We start from the raw sequence: 22635 nt of genomic DNA on the forward strand, positions 1-22635 counted from the left end.
CTGTAGCGTAGGGTGGAGCAGAGACACAGGGACACTGAGACACTTTGTGCTAGCACGTACTGTAGTGTAGGGTGGAGCAGAGACACAGGCCTGTGTGCTAGCACGTACTGTAGTGTAGGGTGGAGCAGAGACACAGGTCTGTGTGCTAGCACGTACTGTAGTGTAGGGTGGAGCAGAGACACAGGTCTGTGTGCTAGCATATACTGTAGCGTAGGGGTGGAGCAGAGACGCAGGTCTGTGTGCTAGCACGTACTGTAGTGTAGGGTGGAGCAGAGACGCAGGGACACTGAGACACTTTGTGCTAGCACGTACTGTAGTGTAGGGTGGAGCAGAGACACAGGGACACAGACACTTTGTGCTAGCACGTACTGTAGTGTAGGGTGGAGCAGAGACACAGGGACACTGAGACACTTTGTGCTAGCACGTACTGTAGTGTAGGGTGGAGCAGAGACACAGGCCTGTGTGCTAGCACATACTGTAGCGTAGGGGTGGAGCAGAGACGCAGGTCTGTGTGCTAGCACGTACTGTAGCGTAGGGGTGGAGCAGAGACGCAGGTCTGTGTGCTAGCACGTACTGTAGTGTAGGGTGGAGCAGAGACGCAGGTCTGTGTGCTAGCACGTACTGTAGTGTAGGGTGGAGCAGAGACGCAGGTCTGTGTGCTAGCACGTACTGTAGCGTAGGGGTGGAGCAGAGACGCAGGTCTGTGTGCTAGCACGTACTGTAGTGTAGGGTGGAGCAGAGACGCAGGTCTGTGTGCTAGCACGTACTGTAGCGTAGGGGTGGAGCAGAGACGCAGGTCTGTGTGCTAGAACGTACTGTAGCGTAGGGTGGAGCAGAGACGCAGGTCTGTGTGCTAGCACGTACTGTAGTGTAGGGTGGAGCAGAGACACAGGCCTGTGTGCTAGCACGTACTGTAGCGTAGGGTGGAGCAGAGACGCAGGGACACTGAGACACTGTCTTGAGGCAGAGCAATCATGAAGGTGCTAGCACACGGAGAGGGAGTAGGATGAGAGACAGAGAGAAAGAGAGGGAGGAAACAAGAGAGAGAGAATGTGAGAGAGAGAGGAGGTAAAAAAAATGAATAAAAAACAGACAGAAATAAGATAGAGTCAGACAGAAAGAGGAAGGGGCAGAAATGCATGCAATGAGAGTGAGGTGATCCATCTTTTTTAGTGTTAACTACACCTCATTTCTCTATGCCCTGATGGGACCTGTTCCACTGCTCAGTAAAACACGGGGGGTTGAAGCGAGCACTGCTTCATGGTCACACGCACACCTCCACCCTTACTTAGGTTCTTCAGCACGTCCCCCCTCACCTCTCTGTCTTTTATATGCTAAAACCTGCCAAAGCAACTCCATTGTGCACCCTCAGAGAGAAACGGCCAGGACGTTCAGGTCTAAAGTCCACGCCATGCCCCTCACATCTTTGAAAAATGCAAAACGGGACACTGAGTCCTATAAATGCCTCACCAGTGACTGCGGGTGATTAGACGTGTCCTGTCAGCCGTCTCACATTTTGAGTAGCCATATGACTCAAGAACAGGAGAATAACAGTGCTACCCTCACAGCCAGTGCCTCTGCTGCCGCAACCTTCTTCTCGGTGTGGTTCGGCTGTATCGTGGGCAACCCAGGTATGGGAAAGGGGGGCCTGAGAAGAGTGAGTCTGTCTCCGCCCACATCCACCCGACACACAGTGGCAGCGCGGATCGCTGCCGCCATCTTTAGCTCTCTGTGTCTCTAAATGTCTCTCACATGCATCAAACCAAGAACCCGCACATCAGTGGGATGAAGCGCAGACACTCACGAGCGCTGATTACTTATGGTGACCTGTTTGGACTCGTTTACTCTTGTGTGTATATTTTCGAGTGTATTAGACACGCCCCAAGCTAAATGTGTAAAGATTTTAGCAAATTAACTTGGATCTGTAGCATGCTGTGAGCATTCATAACTACTTGACTCATAGTAAAAGAGGTTAAGTCATTTAAATTATTCAAATTAAACCTCTTAAATGCTTTATTGTAATCGACAATCACAATTATAATAGCATTTTGTGCTTTTCAAATAAAGCTTGTTCATAATGCTTTTTGAAAAGCTGAAGTGAATTACACAAATCTGCTCCAGGCGATACTCTTTCCCAAGATCTCTGTGTTTTCCTGTCGGCTGATTATGCATCTCTGTGGCGATCTCCATGAGCAGCCTGCGAGTTCAGGAGTTGGGTGCAGACACCGACATGGGCACCAGCCATGCCTTCCTGAACCTGCCTGAGCTTTAAGAGGGGATGAGGAGTGATGTGTGGGGATGGGAGGGACTCCAAGCCCCCCCCGACTCCCTCGGTCCCGCGTGGGGCCACTGAGCACTCTGGAGGGCGTCAAGAGAAATCTAGAGGGGGGAGAAGAGCCACAGCATCAGAGCTTTCATTGTTCAGCATCACCTGCCTCACCTGATGGGCGGCTACATAAACACGTCCTGCCAGATGGTCACGTTCACAGCCTCAGATAAATACGGGCATCTCAGACTCTTCACACAGAAACGATCTGGCAAATTAGCTCCATCATGCAGGCTATGAAGGTCTCCAGATTAAAGCTCCTAAATGTGGTTACAATTAGATTAGAGTGAGAGAGAGCAATTTTAGAAGAAAGCATGGTAGAATCAATTATTTAATTTTTTTCATTAGTTCAGAATAGGATGGGGGAGAAAATGAATCAGAATCATTGCTTTTTACATTTAGATGGTTTCAGCTACTTGAAATATTTTATACATCAATAGCGTAGGTCTCCATGTGTCCTCCATGTGTCCTCTGTGTGCTCATTAAAACTAGATTACACACGGGTAGCATGGTCATTTAGGACGTAGATCCTGGAAATATCTTTGGAAAGTATTCATAAATTTGTAAATATTTTGAATGTTGCATGTTATTCATAAATATTTCTAATTGTCAACCTAGATTTGTAAAGCCCTGGTGGAATATAATTTCATGTTGATGTTATACCTATGGTTCTAGTTAATATTTTATTCTAGTTTTACCAGTTTACCAAGTTACTTAAGTTAATGCCTCAAACATTACAAGTGATGTTGTATGATTGACTGGCACCAGGTTCGGTTCAGGGCGTTGGGTTTCATGGGCGATGGTGTTCTTCTCTCTCTTAATGACGCCTAAATAAATGCCTTGATGACCCATATAAACACGTTCGGCCCTGAGCAATCACCTCACTGCTGAATTTCTGACAAATCACCATGTCAGACTTTTCTCTGGGGATGGTGCTATGAGAAGCTTCTTCAGAAGGTCCTCCCTCTTCGTGATATTTCTAATTCCTCAGAGCTTAGCAAAGTTTATAAAGCAATCCATGATGCTGCATTCAAATTCTTCCACCTGCTTTTTTCAAGCATCTCCGGAGTGGCTGAAGAGACTGAAGTTTTTGCGGGCTAAGGAGGTCCAGACCTGAAGTGAGTGTACTTATTTTAAGGTGAGTTCTGGTTTTGCTCACCTGAAATGTAAGCTGTCCTTCGTGGATGCTAAGAGCTTTGTTTCTATGCTTCGCGAATAAGACGCAAATGAGAATCTACTGCGTGTCCAATGAGAAAGTGCAGCTTTTGCGCATCATTAACATTAATAGCCCTACGTTCATTTTTATATGATGACACATTTACAGCCACGTCATCATCATCATCATCATCATCATCTGAGAAATATTAGTTTATTTTAATTCGTGTTAGTTTTATAACTAACGATCCACTTAATGCATTGACGCCTGTTTGCACAGAGACTCATGTGTGCTGTGTGGTATTCTGAATTTTTAGGATTCATTCAGTAGCTTTTACGTTACTCAAAGCTTTCCATTGCTATCTTCGCGCGAGTGAAACTGGATTTCTGCGTGCTGATGTGGCTTCGACCCTGCTGTGTTTGACAGTCCTAGCTTCCTGTAAATGATTAGTGTACAGTAGTGCCTACACCGAGACGTTCTGTTTAATCAGCTGCCCGTTATCTATGTTAAACTGGTCGCAATTCCCCGAGCAAAAGAAATCAAAAACATTGCTGATTAAGAGCGTCATCTCCAGAGAGCCTATTTAGCAATTCGCGGGCACATCACCCTGAAGCTAGACGTGTTTATTAGCGCCGTGAGGGACAGAGCGTACAGCTGCAGGTGCGCAGGGCGGCGCTGACACGTCACGGCGGGTATAAAAGACCCACACGGGGCTTTATCACGATGTGTTTCTGCATGCGGTCGCGATGTACGTTGCTTTAAATTATGTTACATTTTTAAGCAGTTGTGATCCAATTTTTAATTCCAGTTTCATTTTTGTTTTAATTGTATTTAATATTAAGAAAAAGAAACCTCGTTTATTTATTGATGAAAAAGGTTTTAAAAGAGTATCAGTAAGCAAAAAATCTTTTCACAGAAAATGGGTAGCATTGCAACCCTCAACAGGTGCCACTGAGTTATGACGCGATGGTGCGTTACATATTAAACACATTAACTGGCGCATACTTATATGTGCTAATGAGAGTCTTTCCTTTCTTTCACTCCTCCAGGCTTGCGTTTTGAATCATTCCCTGCACCCTTAAAAATCTCTGCCTTCCTGCTTACTACCTATTTACAGGGCAAAGCTACAAAGCCACAGTGAAGTTTTTTAGGTGTGTGTGCGCGTGTGTGTTTGTGCAGGCGCGCGCGTGCGTGTGTCTGCGTGTGTTCTTGCTGTTTGTGCAGAGGGTATTCCCCCGTGGAGCTTCCCAACACGTTCCAGGATAACAGAATAACAGCCCTGCGGGAGCGCTTGTCCAGTCTCAGGACACTCTCTGCACTTTAAGCCCTCTAATTTATTTTTCTAACAATGCAGTGGGGTGCCCTTATCCACAGGCTGCTTCTCAGGTGTTACTATAGGATGAAGAACAGCTGCAGCAGGCAAAGTGGCTTTTATCACCAGTTGGATGAAACAAGTTGGTCTAGTAGATGTTTCCTCTGTTAGTGAGATTCAAGTTAGATGTTGCACTTCAGAGCAGAACAGGAAACTGGCACAACAACATATTAAAGACTAAGTTAGGAAGTTGTCTATATCTGAAGAACTAACGTAGTGAGGCCTTCCCAATCTTTAAAAGGTCCAGGAAAATTATGTATTAGTACAGCATCCTCAAAGTCCCTGCGATAGATGATGATGGCCATGAGGATGAGCACAGAGATGAGAAGGTGAATGAGTAGGCAAGTGTACAGAACTCTTCTTCACAGCTCCACTTCTGTAAAGCAAAGTAAACTTGACCTAATCAGTCCATATTAGTGTCTCAACCTGTCACAGCTTTTATTAGACAATGCTCGATGAAAAAGATTATGATAATTACTATATTACTATATTATTTATTACTATTACTATATTTATTTCTACTCAGTTCATCAGTGTCCATTTCAGTAGTATCATCTCCACTGAAGCCATGCAGGCCCGATACGCCTTCTACTCCAGAATGAACTACACCCTCCCCTCCACACCTCCACCCAACACCACCATCCCAGAACCGGCCAACACCACCAGCAAGCCTTTCAGCGTGTTCGACGGCTGCGACAACATGGTGGAGGGCATCGTCTTTGACCTGGCGGTGCAGACCTTCAACATCGTAGTCGGGCTCCCAGCCAACATCCTGGTCATCGCCATCCTGATCCGAAACCGTCGCGAATCATCTACCTCCGACATCTTCCTGGGCTGCCTGGCCTTCATGGATGCCTACTTCGGCCTGATGGTGCCCGTAAGCTTCCTCAACCTCTACCACTGGCGGAGCATGAAGGCCTGGATGGCACTGAAGTTCTCCTACGGCGTGAAGGACACGAGCGGACCGCTCTTCCTCTCCTGCATCTGCCTGGACCGCTTCGTGGCCGTGCTCTTCCCCATTGCCTTCGGCAGGCTCAAAGCCACCACATACCGGGCGGGACTTGCCGCCCTCGTCCTGGGCCTCACATTCGCCTACGCCTCAGCCAAGACCGTCGGCGGGCTCCCCAACTTTGAGAAGGTCTTCACAGCTGAGGTGCTGGCCACCTTTACGTGGATGGTGGTGTGCAACACCTCCATCCTCTGGGCCCTAAAGCGCTCGCGGGGCGCAGGCAAGGACGAGATGCACCCCATGAAGAAGAAGGCCTTCAAGGTGGTGCTCTCGCTCCTGGCCATCATCGTGTGCAACTACCTGCCGCTGGTGGCCGTGTTCCCCTTCCAGGACCACTACTCGCCCATGGCCTTCACCTGCTACATCCAGCCCGTGGGCTTCGCCTTCCTCAACATCAGCAGCAGCATTCAGCCGCTGGTCTACCTGTCCCGTCTGGAGAGGGTACCCTTCCAGCCCGGATCCTTCACCAAGATGTTCTGCCGCAAGGAGAAAAAACAAGCCTCCCCAGCATAGGGGAGACACCATGTGAGATGTGGAATGGCAAGTTTCTGGAAACATTTTTTACTGGAGTATATATACCTTAAACAATATATCTGACATCCAAATAATATTGCAAAATATTATTTTGAAAATTTTAATTGTTTATTTGTTTGTTTGTTTGCTATTATTTCTCTGTCTGTTGGTTTGATTGGTTAGGACTGACTTTAATAATGTATGTTAGGCTACTGCGTCTCTCCATCGGTCTTGCAGTAGCTTTTGTAACTGGATTATGGCGCCATCGTGTGTTCAATGCAAATAAGTGTCATTGTTTTCCAAATTAATTCTCGTTTGTCTCTGCGTTGCATTTGTAACCCTATCTTTCTCTGCAAATAAATACATGTACATATTTAACATATAGAATTAAAAATGTTAAACTGGAGAACATATAAATGCGTCCCTGCTCAAAGTTTCTGTATACATTGCCCTTATTTTCCTTATTTGCTACATACTGCGAGGTTTACCAAGTGTATGGTTTCTAGTTACTGGATGGATGGTAATACTTAAGTATCAATAAAAGATGAAGTGTGAAACCTTCACTGTCCACTCTCAGAATGCTAAGATTTTTGGTTGATTACAACAGGGACACGATCAAAGCGCTTCAGCACTGAATATGACGTGCAGGGAAAAGGACGCCAAAGTCAGACCACAAGCTTCGTTACAGTGGGACTGATGTGTCTTAGACATACTTAGCGCTGCCGCTCTAACCACTGACCCGGGGTCAGTTCTTAACATAGCACTGCTGCTGTGCGAGGGTGTCGGAGCGCCGCAGCGAACTCGCCCTCTGCGCCACACCCCACCCTCGAACACTAAAAAACGTGTTTTGTCGCTATCGCTATCTCTTGTGTTTTTAACTAAGCCCTCGTCATCTCAGCGTCTTTTGCGCTTGATTGTTGTGTCCTTGCTCACCTTGTCCGTGCACATTTACGTCTTTGTGTTTCTCCCGCGTGTTTCGAATTCTTTCTCCGCTACAAAAACGTCACTGACTTTTGTCTAGTGAATGTCTTTACGTGTTGGCTTCATTTATTTACACTGGAACAGACAAGACCCGTATGCTGCTTCCCTCGAGGTGGTATGTACGTAATCCAACTTTGACCCGGTCGGCGGAGCTCGGTAACCGGGCCAGCTGGCTCGCGCACGCACAGCACGACGGGCCTGTCGGCAGCTGTTCCGTGCAGCTCCCCGCCTCCCCGCCAGGGCCTAAAGCGCCACTCCGCTAGCGTCCACACCCAGTCACAGCGCTGCGCAGTTAATTTAGGGGTTTTCCTACTTGAATGCACCTGATTCAGCTCATTAGCTAATTACCCCCACCCCCCATGTAATCGGTCTGGTGTGTGCGCACAAGGAAAACGCTCATGTGAAACACGGGATAAATCCTGCCACACTCCTCGCTGCCAGCCTTGGTTATGCTCCAGGACTGCACTAGCACTACTGGATACTGCATGATGAATTGTGTTCCTCTGTGTATCACTGTTGAAAGAAACTGGGACTTTAATCTCTCAGTCCTGAACACTTTGTCCATCATACTGCATAACTCTAATACAACGGTAGGCAGGTTGTGATCGAGACCTAACCGCCATGGAACTAGGTTCCAGCGTTAGTCATCTGTGACTTTACAAAGGTGGAAAATCCAACCCAGTGGTGTGAAGGCAAAGACAGTAGACATCTGTTCATGGGGATAGCCTTTGAAATATTCCCTATCACCATACCTCCTTCATGTCTGGCCCATGATCTATAGTTATCTATAGAGCTCTACAGTGCTCATCTTACCCTGTGTTCGTCCCACACACAGACCAGCAAGGTTGAAACTGGGTTTTTTAAATAAGAGTAACAGCATGAATATATTCAACATCAATATTATACACATAAATTTATTTTGATGAAATTCTACCAGTGCAGATCATTTGACATGTTCTTTGTAGAGATAAACTGTGTCTAAACACCTTTCTGTTAACCATGAAGAGTAAAGGTTGCTAAGTTGCACACAGCATCAGCACCACAAAACCACTAGTTTGTGCCAGCCACCGTCTTCGACTTTATTCTTAATTAAAAGAAAGATGTGCTTCATCGATACATGCAGCTTTATGAATCAAGAGGTTGGTTCTCCTTCACCGAAATGACCACAGGCTTCGGCAGAATCTTCAGAGGCCGATCGCTTTGCGTGTAGAAGTACGGCAGCACCTTCTCCGTGAACGTGTGTGTGAACACATGCAGGATGTGCCCGTCGGAGGGACTGGAGAAAGACACCTGTCCCGCATCCTGGTCCAGCCGGACGGCCAACCTCCGCAGCTTCCTGCCGACCAGCAGCGTCCTGGGCGGCGACGCCATGGCCCGATATGTGCCGTCGCGCAGGCACAGGGTCCAGAAGCCGTTTTCCGGGCGCGCAGCCACCTCCGCATCCCGCCGCACAGACGCGCTGGCCACGCCCACAATCCAGTCCTTGCTGCCGCCCACCTCCACCTCCCAAGTGTGGGTGCCTCCGGCTACAGCAACCGAGCCCAGCACCTCGGCGCTGACGCGGAAACGCTCGGGGCTGTTGGGAAGGGAGCGGGACGGGCTCATATAGCGAACACATGTCAGGTCCTCTGATAGGCTCAAGCAAGGATGGGCGGTGTTTGGGTCCAATGTTACGGGAGCTGAGCAGGCAATGCAGAACCAGGCCAAAATAAAGACATGTTCAATCATACCGCCAAAGTCATAAAATATGTGGTTTTATGAATTACTTATTATTTACATTGCTGGCATTTAGCTGATGCTTTTATCCAGAGCGACTTAAAATTATGACTGAGTACAAACTAGAGCAACTGAGGGTTAAGGGTCTTGCGCAGGAGCCTAACAGTGGCAGGGCTTGAACCAGCAACCTTCTGATTACTAGACAATTACCTTAACCACTGAACTACCATTACCAACTAGCAGCTGACCTGTGTCTGTTGAGAATGTATTATTTAAAAAATGTATTTATTTGCAAATTGAGTTTACTCTGTTTTGACAAAAACCTGTCGATGGCTCCTCAATTAAGGAATATCACTGCCCCCTCGTGGTTCTGTAGGGTACTCACAGTAAGGTGCTATTCCTTGCATCTTCTCCCAGACGTGGAATTTCAGGTTACTCAAATGCTTGGCCTCGTCTATTAATGATCCACAAAATCCCTCTGGATCCGGGAGTGAATTCTGCACTCTGTAGAAACAATCACAAGTGTTTCATTTAGAAGTTTAGTGGTTTAACCTGGTTTAGTCTCTTGAAGATCCCATAATGATTCAATGTAATTGGCCATCTGGTTTTGAGTATTAAATAACAGATGCTTTCAAGTAAAAGAACATGTGGGTGAGCTTCTATCTCTGTTAGTGAACTCAGATGTTTGCCAGGCTAACTGTTACTCTGTTCCAGCAATTCCTGAGGCCAACAGAAAGTTCTGAAGTAGGGAAAAGTTTCTACATACCTCTCCATGGTGGATTTGAAATTCTATAAAAGTAAATAAAATACAGTGAACTGTGATTAATACATGGAAGTCAGAATTATGGCTAAGGAAAAAAGACATTATGCAATGACAATCGGCCCACGCACCTCTAAAACAATGATGAGCCCACACCTCTAAAACAATGATCAGCCCACACCTCTAAAACAATGATCAGCCCACACCTCTAAAACAGTGATGATCAGCCCACACCTCCAAAACAGTGATCAGCCCACACCTCTAAAACAATGATGATCAGCCCACACACCTCTAAAAAAATGATGATCAGCGCACACCTGTAAAACAATGATGATCAGCCCACACCTCTAAAATAGTGACAATGAGCCCACACCTCTAAAACAAGGATGATCCACCCCCACCTCTAAAACAGTGACGATAAGCCCACAGCTCTAAAACAGTAACAATCAGTCCACACCTCTAAAACAATGATGATCAGTCCACACCTCTAAAACAGTGACAATAAGCCCACACCTGTAAAACAAGGACGATCAGCCCACACCTCTAAAACAGTGATGATCAGCCCACACCTTTAAAACAATGATCAGTGCGCACCTATAAAAGAGCAACGATCAGCCCACACACCTCTAAAACAGTGATGATAAGCCCACACCTCTAAAACAGTGATGATAAGCGCACACCTATAAAACAGCAACGATCAGCCCACACACCTCTAAAACAGTGATGATAAGCCCACACCTCAAAGACAATGCAGGTGAATGACAAACATAAACCTACACAGGAGCACGCCAGAAGGAGTGGCCTTACCTGCAGCATCTCTGCGTCATCTGCAGCCATCTCCTGCTCCGTGATCCTGATGATGTCCACAAGAGAGGCCATCCTACTCCTCAGATCTCTATCTCGCTCTTTCACGGCGAGGACTCTCTTCTCTTCTTCTTCCTTCAGCGTGGACACCCTGGCTTCTTCCTCCTCTCGCAGGAAGTGATGGAACTCCAGGAATTGATCTCTTATTCGTTTTTCTGTTAGCTGGGTCTGACACTGAAACACACACACATCATAATATTTTTGTTTTTTCCATGTGTTTTTTTTTTTCTTGTAACATCAGTTTTGTTGTAATTAGAAATAGTCTTACTACCTTGATATGCTCCAGTGTCACAGCTGTAGTGATCCTAAGTTTATTTATTGCTTCCAGTTTATCCTTCAGGATCTGCAGTGCTGCACTGAGTTTGTCCTGTGAAACAATTTTACAAATGAGATCTAGACTCAATTACTGTAATGCATTGTACAGTTTTTAATAAAAGAACAAATGAGTACTTTCAAACTAACAAATTATTTAAGCATAACTTAGGCTTTCTCCTCCCAAAATTAGAAACATAATGTTCCTAATTCAAACATGTGAACATGTGGACTTTAGTGCACTTTTTCAAAAACACAACAGCTTGAAAGTAGCTTTTTCTGCATGCCAGGAATGCAAAATTGATGCTCAGGAATGCTTAGGCTATGTTTCTCTGGCAGAACCCTCCAAGAGTGTCAGACCAGACCTGATAAGATGCATTTTCTCAGACCAGCTGCTCAAAGACTGCAGAACAGGGGCAAGTATTCCACAGCATACAATGTAGCACAGAAGCAGCGACACAATGCCCCAGTGTCAGGCTGTACCTTACGGTCCTGCGCGGCCACCCCCGCCGGACAGCACTCATGCGCTTTGTGTGCGTTGGAGGCCTGGCACATGGGGCAGACGGGCAGCTGCTCATCTGCGCAAAAGAGCTTCAGTGCCTGGCCGTGGAGGCGGCACGCCGTGCCCACGCCTGCTGCCGCTGCCGCCGCTCTGCGGCCCTGCAGGACGGCCTCGCACAGGTTCTTCAGGGCCAGGTTGCAGGGAGGGCTCCTCCTGGAGGCCCTGCGCCTGCACACGGGACAGTCCCGCATGCGAGACACCTCCCAGAAGCGCTGCAGGCAACCCCGGCAGAAGCTGTGGCTGCAGGACAGCAGGACCGGGTCTCGGAAGATGTCGCAGCACACGGGACACGACAGGTCCTCCTCTGGTAGGCTGGACGACATGCCGTCTGCACACAGGTACGGAAGCTTCTCTCACGTTCAGCAAAAAGGTCCTGTTTTGATCCCTCGCATGTGTGTTGGCGTGGGGCATCAATGAGAGACAAGCTAGGGCATCGGCACTTTGACAAGCTTGTCCTGCTTGGCCGGTTTGCTGAGGACTCCGGGAGCAGACGCAGCTCGGGCTGTTCAGGCATGCAGTAACAACAGAGAGGGAGGCGGGGCACACGGGACCTGCGACAGGAAGTCAAACCTGCAGAGGCTCGGTGTGCAGTGCTTCAGACCCTGATAGGGATTAGTGAGGTTTTCCCCATTTTTGCAGTTCTGATAAGAATGTCATTAATTTACGTTTGTTTTTTCAGCGGTCATGTTCATTTGCACTATCTAAAAATCTCCTTTAATGTAATAAATTTCACAGAAATGAAACTTTGCTTCTGCCTTGCATGGCTTATGTTAGAATATGCAGTCTACCTTGAGAACAGACATATGGTCTGTCAACAGTCGCATGAGCCCATAAAACCATGATCAAATCCAGTGCTGGTGTTTATGGGATGCACAATGGACACCAGGAGGCATAAGTTAACTTCTTGGGTGGGGCCAAAAGGAATTTAAAACCACACTGGAGGCAGTAACTGCCAATGCGTCTTCTCTCCTGCCTTCATACTACTAAATAAAGCTCACAAGCCCAAACTGTTCTAAAGCACTTTACGTGGCTTGGGCTGAGATCCAGCTCACACAGCAGGGAGGGAACTGTAATTGTATTGAGTAGCATTAGCATACGCTGGAATACTTCAGTGCCTGGAGTTTCACACTGCAGGCCCGATTCAGTGTTACTGCTGGCTAGATTACTGCAGGTCTGATATTTCTGCTTTGTTATCTACTGCCAGTAATTAAAGTTGTTGATTAAAGTTTTCATTGGACAGCACTCAGAAAAGAAAAAAAAAATCTTTTTTTCTCTCCCTGTTTTGTTGTGTGTGTTGTACAGATGTGGTAACAGCATTGTAATTTGTCTGAACATTCAGACATTTAAACTCACCAGCCGTTTTGTTGGAATCACCTACCTGGGTGTACAATTACAGTCTGGCCTTTCTGTTACCACACAGTTGGTGACAGCCATTAGCCCATTAGCAATGGTTACAGCAGATATAAGCATAGCTATGAGGCAGATCTTTTAGTGGTTGTGGAAATCGGTTAGTAGAAATTGCCAAATGTTAATGACAAAGCGCATTTGTAAAAAAAAAAAAAAAAAAAAAAAGTCCAGAGATTAACTGATAGTGAAAGGGTATTTGTTCTAATCATTCCAGTCTAATCAATCCAATAATTTTTGTCAGCATTATTTAATATTAAATATATTCACATTCGACTTTGATAGCCGTTCACTGAGATCCGTTTGTAATTTAAGTCCAAATCACAGCATCCTATCCGGTTTCTCCACGAGCGTAAGGTCCTCCTTCTCTCCTCCGGTCTTGGTTACCATGGGGATGACGTCATGTTGCACCACAGCTTCAGCCCAGTAGCCGCGAGAGAGGCGGGTGTAGTCTCACGCTATGAGAAGCGCACTCACGAGACTCAGCCCTGTCCTTTAGCGCTCCGCAGACCGCCATCAAATTCTCCATCCCCGCTCCTTGGCTACCATTTGCACGATGCGTGAAATAGTGCACCTGCAAGCCGGCCAGTGTGGCAACCAGATCGGAGCTAAGGTAAAAGTCAAACGGTGGTTGTTTTGCATGAAAGTAAAAAAGTAGCTTTGGATCATAGAGTGCGTGCAAAAAAATGCTGTATGGCTGTTAATCCGCCCTCAAGAATTCTCTAGAAAGCCGCAGCGTAAAATGGAGGATGCTTCTTAGTCATTTTCGCACCAACTGCAAATTATTTACGATGAACCGAGATTATACTATGCGCAATTTTTCAAAATGCAATTCCTACGTGGAAGCGAGGCGCAGAAGCGATTTAATGCGCGCAGCGTCTTTTTGTTAAATGTCCAGACGTTGCGCATGAAAAGATTTGAATTCATCCATTCCTTGACGTAGATTGGATGGTGAAAAAACCTCTTTATTTTTTCTGTTTTTATATCTAAAATTATCGTCAAGATATTTGGATAAATTAATTTAATATATATTTCAGTTTATGTTAATAACTGAATATGGCAGGCTATTTTACTGTAGCATCAACCCCATCTTGTGTAGTGATCAGTTTTACTTTTGATTGTGCAAATTACAATGTACTCCATCGAAGATATCCATTTAGAATTTGTGACCTAAATTTCGTAATGGCAGTACAAAAATGACAGCATCACTACACGACACATCCTATTTTTTCTCTCTCTCTCTCTCTCTCTCTCTCTCTCTCTCTCTCTCTCTCTCTCTCTCTCTCTCTCTCTCTCTTTATAGTTCTGGGAGGTGATCAGTGATGAGCATGGTATCGACCCAACCGGAACGTACCACGGAGACAGCGACCTGCAGCTAGACAGGATCAGTGTTTACTACAATGAGGCTACAGGTAATCAAGTTCAAGTTCGGTTTATTCATCACATACATAGTCATACACAGTATAACTCGCAGTGAAATGGTGGAGAGTGCTCTGTCCAAACTGAGGAAAGGAAACAGGGGTGCATAGAGACAAATGTATATATGCAAGATAATGGCATTATTGTGCAGTCATACAGACCAGTCACAAGAGGGTGAAGTGGAAAGTGTCTGTACACAGAATAAAAGATTCAGGTTTTCAAACAACTATAAAAGTGGTCATGGCTTGGCAATTTCCCATAGTCTGTTGGGGTTTTTTTTCTGTTCACACACACACACACACACACGCAAACACCGTGTGTTGTTTTTGTATGTGTGTTTTGCTTTGCGTTTTTTGGTTTTTTTTTTTACAATTTTGTTTTGGATTATGGTGGCATGACTTTATGCATACACAGCCCCCATGATTGTTGTAACAAATAAAAGAGCACAGCGCTGTGCATTCTAGAAAATTCTAGTATATTTTTAATATTTTACACAAAAAAGGATGGAAAACAAACATTTTGGTGCAACACTGGAACTGGAGATATAATGAAATGTAATGTGAGTATAGAATGTCAAAAACACAATGTAGGTGAATTTAATAAATCTCACAGAGATAGAGCCAGAGCCAAATTTACCAGAATTTACTAACTTGTTTAACATTCTGAGCATGACTCAGAACTCTCTGCTTGAGAATTTTTTAAACCATAGAAATCCACTTATGATTGTATAATATTTTCTTTCTGTTTTGTTCAGGTGGGAAGTACGTTCCCCGAGCCATCCTCGTGGACCTGGAGCCTGGCACCATGGACTCGGTCCGATCTGGGCCATTTGGACAGATCTTTAGACCCGACAACTTTGTCTTTGGTGAGAACACTGTTTATTCTCCCGGTCACCATTTGCCCTTTTGCATTGTAGACACACTGCTTCACGTCTGCTCTCTTTGATCAGTATTCTCTGCAAAAAATAAAGTTTAAATAAAGCAGTTGCGTTAAATTCACCAACATTGTGTGCAAAACATTCTGTTTGTAGGCCAAAGTGGTGCTGGAAACAACTGGGCGAAGGGTCACTACACGGAGGGGGCGGAGCTTGTGGACTCTGTGCTGGACGTGGTGCGTAAGGAGGCAGAGAGCTGTGATTGCCTGCAGGGCTTCCAGCTCACGCACTCGCTGGGCGGAGGCACAGGCTCGGGCATGGGCACCCTGCTCATCAGCAAGATCCGCGAGGAGTACCCCGACCGCATCATGAACACCTTCAGCGTGGTGCCCTCGCCCAAGGTGTCCGACACGGTGGTGGAGCCCTACAACGCCACGCTGTCCGTGCACCAGCTGGTGGAGAACACGGACGAGACCTACTGCATCGACAACGAGGCGCTCTACGACATCTGCTTCCGCACGCTCAAGCTGACCACTCCCACCTACGGCGACCTCAACCACCTGGTGTCGGCCACCATGAGCGGCGTGACCACCTGCCTCAGGTTCCCCGGGCAGCTCAACGCCGACCTGCGCAAACTGGCCGTCAACATGGTGCCCTTCCCCCGCCTGCACTTCTTCATGCCGGGCTTCGCCCCCCTCACCAGCAGGGGGAGCCAGCAGTACCGCTCCCTGTCCGTGCCCGAACTCACGCAGCAGATGTTCGACGCCAAAAACATGATGGCGGCGTGCGACCCGCGCCACGGCCGCTACCTCACCGTGGCCGCCGTCTTCCGCGGACGCATGTCCATGAAGGAGGTGGACGAGCAGATGCTCAACGTCCAGAACAAGAACAGCAGCTACTTCGTGGAGTGGATCCCCAACAACGTCAAGACGGCCGTGTGCGACATCCCGCCCCGCGGCCTCAAGATGGCCGCCACCTTCATCGGCAACAGCACGGCCATCCAGGAGCTGTTCAAGCGCATCTCCGAGCAGTTCACCGCCATGTTCCGCCGCAAGGCCTTCCTGCACTGGTACACGGGCGAGGGGATGGACGAGATGGAGTTCACCGAGGCTGAGAGCAACATGAACGACCTGGTGTCCGAGTACCAGCAGTACCAGGATGCCACGGCCGAGGAGGGCGAGTTCGAGGAAGAGGGCGAGGAGGAGGTCGCCTAAATCTCGGCCGGGGCTCCGCCCCCTGCCCCGCCCCAGTCAGTTGTACACCATGCCTGTAACACTGTAACACAGGTCTCTGCTAATCTCCGGTCATACTCATGGAAAAGTGACATTTACAATGAATAGTGCAACTTTTTCATTTGACTTTGTGTTTTGGTGTCTTGTGTATGCATTGCACTGTTACCCTCTTACATCACCTTACAGAGGGTCAAGCGGGTGCTTTTAATTGTGAAGCCTTCAGATCTGAGAAAACCCTCTGTTCGAGTCACCGTCTGAATAAAGGCCAGTACTCTACCCCCAGTGATGTTTTCCCTGTTTCTTCTGTATTGTCAACAATTTAATACAAAGGCTTTGGGCTACTTTTTTTAAATCGATATTTGCTTGCATTACCTGCAAGGTAGGTATCCAAACCTTAATCCCTAACAAAAAATAAACATCCTTGTGAATAATCTAAATATTAAAAAACATGATCACTAGACGGTGCAGTTTCCCCAAAACTATTTTCAAGACAAATATGTTATATAATCAAAGATGTGAACTATTTTTTCAGTCAGCAGCATTCTAGCTGACATCCTTCAGCGGTATTCACAAAATGCTACACGTTATCAAAGAAGCCATTACCAACACAACAATGTCCAGCATTCTTCAGCACAAGGCACTTGCCACACTGAACCCTTTAGCGGAGCCGATCTGGACGACTTTAGTCTGTACCTCACAACTGTGTAAAGTTATGCAAAGGAGCTTCAGAAAACAAACAAACAAACAACAACAAAAAAACAGTAGCGGTCATGACGCTGAATTTACTAAAAAGCTGAAAGAATGGAGTGAGGGTTTGTTGCACTCCTTAACTTCACAGAGTAAGTTCTGAATGCAGGCACTTTTTGCTATATAATAATAATAATAATAATAAAATCCATTTTATTTTTTTTGTAATCAGTGAAATACTTTACTAGAGTAGAATAATAATACTTATAAAACTCCTTGACAAAATGTCTAAGGCTGTGAGAAGCAGGCTCAGGTCAGTGATTCTCTCCTTTATCAGTGTTTAGACAAGCAATTTTTTGAGACAGCTGCAGTGTACGTTCACAAACATGGTCCAGACTATCACGGGAAATGCTGGACATAAGGGTAAGCTACGATTTGACTGCACATAAAAATAAGGACTTAATACACAGCACACATCTACTCTTCATGACTGGAAACAAGGAATGACAGGGAATGAATGAATGAATGAATGAATGAATGAATGAAAGGATCAAATATCTACAGGTTAAAAAGAATCTGCGATAAGAAAATAATTCAAGTATATTCATTATGTGTTTGATTAAATTTGTAGTATTTGATTAAATAATGTATTTCCTAGATACAATTCATTGCTGTACTGTGGGAGTTTTCAGATAAATATTGTTGCACGTATTCTGTTGATGGTGAAAACTGAGGTAAACAATCACTGTTGGTATAAAGAACCTGATGAACACTTCATCTCTGACCATCATGCTTCCAGCATCGGCATTGCTAACATTAGATCAATATGAGTATCTGGATAAACGTCTTTAAAATTATAGATTTTTTAAAAATTATATGAAAAACATTTTTGAACTACACAACACATACTTCATCAGGCAAATCAAAGCAACTTCAATCAACGCTTAAAAATCTGAAATGAAATTGTAACAATATACTCTTAAGAACAGGAAAAACCGAGTGCGTCGTGAACTGCCAAGGTAAGTACCTCTGGAGGCTCTCCTTATAGATGCTGCTGGCACTTTGTACCACATCTATGAACTAATCAGCCCAGATAGCTTTGGTCATTGTCTGTTCAAAGCCAGACTGTTTGCAAGACCACTTGCATACGTTTGTGCCTGCCCGTACCCTAGGATCTCTGCAGGGTTTTCAGATGGACTAGTCTGGTAAAGCAGTCTGTGTTTGTCCGCAGGACTCCTGCGGGGAGCGTTTTCTAGATTGTCTGAGTCTTCCAGACCAGAGCCAGGTGTTTTAAGAAGAGCGTCCGTTCCCATCTTCAGCTGTGCAGAAACGCCTCCCAGTCCCACTCATGTGCTTCTGCGATTCATTAGAAAATAATCATGTTCGTTTTGTTGGAAATGGACTCTTCCCCTACGGTAGCGAGAGGGAGGCAGGTGTGGTGGCGGGCCAGGCCCAGGAGCAGCACCATGGCGGGGGAACGGCAGCTGGGAGTGGCTGCCGGGCACCTCAGATGAGTCTCTCCTCCTTGGGCAGCTTGAGGGTGTTGGGCACCTCCACGCTGCGTGCCCCACTCTGCTCCTCGGCGCTGGGCTGGTATGTGCCCTCTGTCTGCCGCTTCTTCTTCACCACGCAGAAGAGGAAGATGAGCAGCCCGACTAGCAGCAGCACCACCACCACCACTATGGGCACCACGATCGCCACAACATTGGGCCCCTGTACACAGGCAAGGAACGGAGGTCAGTCAGCTGGGCCACTGCAGTACTGGTGAGACTCACACACGCACGCACGTGCGCACACACCAGCCACACTGCGCTTTTATGATAACTGCAAAGACATCTTAGCGATATTTACTCACAGGGCTGGGAGTTGTAGTCGTTACTGTGGTAGGTTCTGTGAAAAACAGGGAGGTGATGAGATAAAGACACCAACTCAATCTGTCACGTGTGCATTGTACATTACAAATCCACTCAGTCTAGTGGCCCACTGTTCTCAACGTCATAACTGCCACATTCGCCATGACAACTGTTTCACTGCCCTGTTGGTCATAATGTTCATCCAGTCTGGAGAGTCGGAGCTGCTCTAATGTCTTAGCCTGACGAGGGACTTCACAGAGTTCTAGACCACGACACGGCTTGCTGGGCGGGCAGCTTTAAACAAGCAGGAGAAAACAAGAAGCCATGCACAAAGAGTGCCCCTGGGAGAGGAGGCCTGGCCAAAACTACAGGATGATTCAGCATTCAGCAGGGCCAACCTGCCTAGTGCCCTGTAGCTCACCTGGTAGAGCTGGTAGAACAAGGTTCTAGCAACACCAAGGTCATGGGTTCAGTTCCCAGGAAGCACATATCATGTCATACTGATAAATACAAATCACACTGGATAGGAACCTCTGTCGAGTGTGACGTCTTTTACATTGAACACACTTACGGCAAAAATGTTGAAAACACAAAGTATTACGTAAGCATGTGTTTCATCAGAAGTCTCCAGTTTATAACTTCAGCAGATACTCAAACAGAACACCTCAACTGAAGTAGCATATGACCAAACACATTCCCACTGACTTCTTATTTCTGTTATCTCAGTGCACCTTCATCCCTCTGTGGATGATTATTTACTCATGTAAATGATTAACATCTCACTTTCCTCTTGCCTTCCTCTCTCTCGTTGGCCGTTTCTTTGCTGCATCAGCGTCTCCAAAATATTCCAATACTTTTTTCAACTGATATTTTTAAGTTACTGTAAGTTTTCATATTAGTGATCGCTAAAATAATAGAGCAACACAGAAACTTGGTATATCTGATTAGGAGTCGTGTGCAGGGACTTCCATGGGACAACATTTCCGTCTAGGACAAGGCTTTACACAGCTTGACTGGGTACAGCCGTAGGCTTATCTTTTCTTCTTTCTCCAAGCATCTGTGTAAGGGGCGTACTTAACATTTCCTCTGTCAAAACGGCTAGCGTTTCTAAAACAAACCAGCATGTATGCGCTTGTACGAGCTGCTGTAGACAATATCTGCTCATGTTCACTGAGCTGTGGTGTTGTATGTTCAGGTCACTCCAGTGTAATTCTGCTCAGGTTTTTTCCTATTTGTTTTGTGTGTGTGTGTGTGTGTGTGTGTGTGTGTGTCTGTGTCTGTGTGTGATTCATAATTCAGGCTTCTTCCCTTGTAAAGATGCCCTACAGTTTCGGAAGAGTGTTGAGCTAGAGTGGCGGTTGTGACTCACCCTGGGCCGACGCAGTTCCAATAACTAGAAGCAAAGCACTCCCTGTGGCTAACCACACCTGCACCATTGTGGCTGGAGTGGAGTCCATTTGTAGGCAAACGCTGCCTTCATCCACCCAGAGGCTCAGGCCTGGGGCGCACTGATCAGCAGCGACCAACACACCATGGCAAGCCCTGACAGGACCACAACACTGGTGGCGTGCTCTGAGAAACAGCAGGACAGAGGACACACCTAGGTTAAGACGTAGTTTTGCTTTGTTTAGGTGAAACCTCGTGATCAGGTGTTCAGCTAATAACTCCAAGTTTGAATGATTTTAAAAGAACAGGAAGATCTGTTTACACTGATCCAAACAGAACCTTGGTTCCTTCCATTTACTGACAAAATTTTCCAACAAAGCAGAATTATGCACGAGTCACAGCTACAAACACCTAGGGGAAACACTAAAAGCCTATTAATGTGGATTATTAATGTGGATTATTAGTGTGGATTTTACAGTGTTGCTCTTACAGAAATGCAAAATAAAGGTGATGCTCTACGTGCCTCCGGATTAATTTAGTTTGCAACGCACTGGGCAAATATTTGCTCTCTGTCACAACTATGAATGGGAAAATTCACGCATACAGAACACAACAGGTTACAGGTAGACTGTGAAATAATCTGTGTGACGGTTTACCTGTCCGCGCACTTTCCAAAGACGTTCGGGCTCTTCTGGTTTCAGTAGGAAGGTACATCCAGTTTGACCGATCATAGGTCGCTTCCGCTTCACCTTAACAGTTGAATTCGTTTACTAAAGCGAATCTGCCTCCACACTCGTGTTTTGTGTTAACGGGCATTTTGCTTGTGGCCAAACGCTGCTCGCCGGCTTCTGTCCTGGTCCTGGTCGACTCGCGAAACACATACGTACTCACGGGTATGTCGAGATCATTCAACACATACGTTGATGTTTTTTTTTTTCTTCCTCCTAAATTCCCACTGGTGATCACATGGTTTGGGCTCATATTACAGTACCTGAGCTCAGCTACAACCTGTGGCTCGAGACAGACGTGCCATTGTGCGCGTTCAGCTCGCGTAAAAATCCACCTGCCCACTGGAGCGACGCGTGGATTCCATTCTGCACTGAACAATAGTCGGATGTATTTTAAGAACCTTATTCTGCTGTATTTTGAAAATACTCGGACTATTTTAGTTTAATTTGTAGTTCTTTGTGTACATGATACTTATTGTCCTATACCTATTGTATATTGAAAGCTAAATAGATTTCCAAATATCTATTTAGAACTCTACAACCGAAAAAAAAATATTACTCGAGGGCTTTAATATGTTCGGCACATTTATTTCCTACTCAGTTGCCGAAGCAGCCTCGTTGCTTGTCAGGTACTGCGCAACTCTCGCTGCGACCTCCAGCTGGAGCCTATCCGGTCAGGCGGTTAATCTCAACCCTCCGAGGGCTCAAAAATGTTTGACATTCCACAATACCGTTAATCCATCCTCCTTCTGGACAATATTATTAACCAGTTAGCAACTGTTAGGCAATAAGCGCAAAGATTTGTTTTTACAGATATAGGCCTCTTGTAAAGAAGAATGTATTAAGAACTGTATTTTGGTGGCGGCTATTTATTTTCCAGACTTATAGTGGGAAAAGGCAAAAACAACTTCTGATGAGTTCTTGAGAGTGAGTAAGGAAGAGAGAGAGAGAGAGAGACAGACAGACAGACAGACAGACAGACAGACAGACAGAGACAGACAGACACTGATATGCTTGTTTGGATTTGACCTAGGATTTTCTTAATTTAAGTAAAGATATTCACACCTAATTTGTTCTTTCCCATAAATCTTTTTGGTCAGCAGTCTCAGGTACCAATCACTACATGTTAAATAACCAAGACTTGTTATTGGCTTCTTACTGATGTAAGCGTTTTGCTACCTTCAGAGGATTGTGAGCCATAAAGTACACAGATAAACACGAATATCCTAAGGCAGGAATCTGCGACATTTTGTGATATTTAGGTTTTATTTAGCACATGAAAAAGTAGTATTGTATTTCATCTGCTTCACTAAATTTGAAGTTGTTAAACATGTTGACATCTAAAAATTAATTGATTGAGTTAGTTAACTGGTTGCTGGTAAAACAGATATTTTCGGATTTATTCTGTTTACATTAGTCTAATCCCATTTTCTGATCCAGCACTTTCAGTAATTCCGATGATTAACGTCGCAACAAAGAAG

The 22635-nt window shown here is 45.8% G+C and overlaps 4 protein-coding genes across 4 annotated transcripts; 2 read left to right on the forward strand and 2 right to left on the reverse strand.

Annotated features, from left to right (window-relative positions):
- Positions 1 to 5512: 5512 nt before the first annotated feature.
- On the forward strand, positions 5513 to 6376 carry LOC113587862 (G-protein coupled receptor 183-like; the record flags this gene model as incomplete). Its single annotated transcript, XM_035525466.2, has 1 exon — positions 5513 to 6376. A coding segment is annotated over one exon (864 nt), but the record flags the coding sequence as incomplete, so codon positions are not given.
- Positions 6377 to 8305: 1929 nt separating this feature from the next.
- Positions 8306 to 12066, reverse strand: LOC113587854 (E3 ubiquitin-protein ligase TRIM35). Its single transcript, XM_027026767.3, has 6 exons — positions 11493 to 12066; positions 10969 to 11064; positions 10641 to 10871; positions 9840 to 9862; positions 9459 to 9577; positions 8306 to 9036 (listed from the first exon to the last, which is right to left on the reverse strand). The coding sequence occupies exons 1-6, from the start codon at positions 11892 to 11894 to the stop codon at positions 8483 to 8485; spliced, it is 1425 nt and encodes a 474-aa protein (XP_026882568.2). The 5' UTR covers positions 11895 to 12066; the 3' UTR covers positions 8306 to 8482.
- Positions 12067 to 13417: 1351 nt separating this feature from the next.
- Positions 13418 to 16782, forward strand: tubb4bl (tubulin, beta 4B class IVb-like). Its single transcript, XM_027026768.3, has 4 exons — positions 13418 to 13588; positions 14279 to 14387; positions 15149 to 15259; positions 15425 to 16782. Exons 1-4 carry the CDS (start codon positions 13532 to 13534, stop codon positions 16480 to 16482), a joined length of 1335 nt encoding a protein of 444 aa, XP_026882569.2. The 5' UTR covers positions 13418 to 13531; the 3' UTR covers positions 16483 to 16782.
- crb3a (crumbs homolog 3a) lies at positions 16644 to 22365 on the reverse strand. The gene is made up of 4 exons (XM_027026784.3): positions 21083 to 22365; positions 20410 to 20612; positions 19043 to 19077; positions 16644 to 18900 (listed from the first exon to the last, which is right to left on the reverse strand). The coding sequence occupies exons 2-4, from the start codon at positions 20495 to 20497 to the stop codon at positions 18694 to 18696; spliced, it is 330 nt and encodes a 109-aa protein (XP_026882585.1). The 5' UTR covers positions 20498 to 20612; positions 21083 to 22365; the 3' UTR covers positions 16644 to 18693.
- Between the last annotated feature and the right edge of the window lie 270 nt (positions 22366 to 22635).

Source organism: Electrophorus electricus, chromosome 6 (genome assembly GCF_041902795.1).
Source record: "Electrophorus electricus isolate QZ-2024a chromosome 6, ASM4190279v1, whole genome shotgun sequence".
Classification (NCBI taxonomy): domain Eukaryota; kingdom Metazoa; phylum Chordata; class Actinopteri; order Gymnotiformes; family Gymnotidae; genus Electrophorus; species Electrophorus electricus.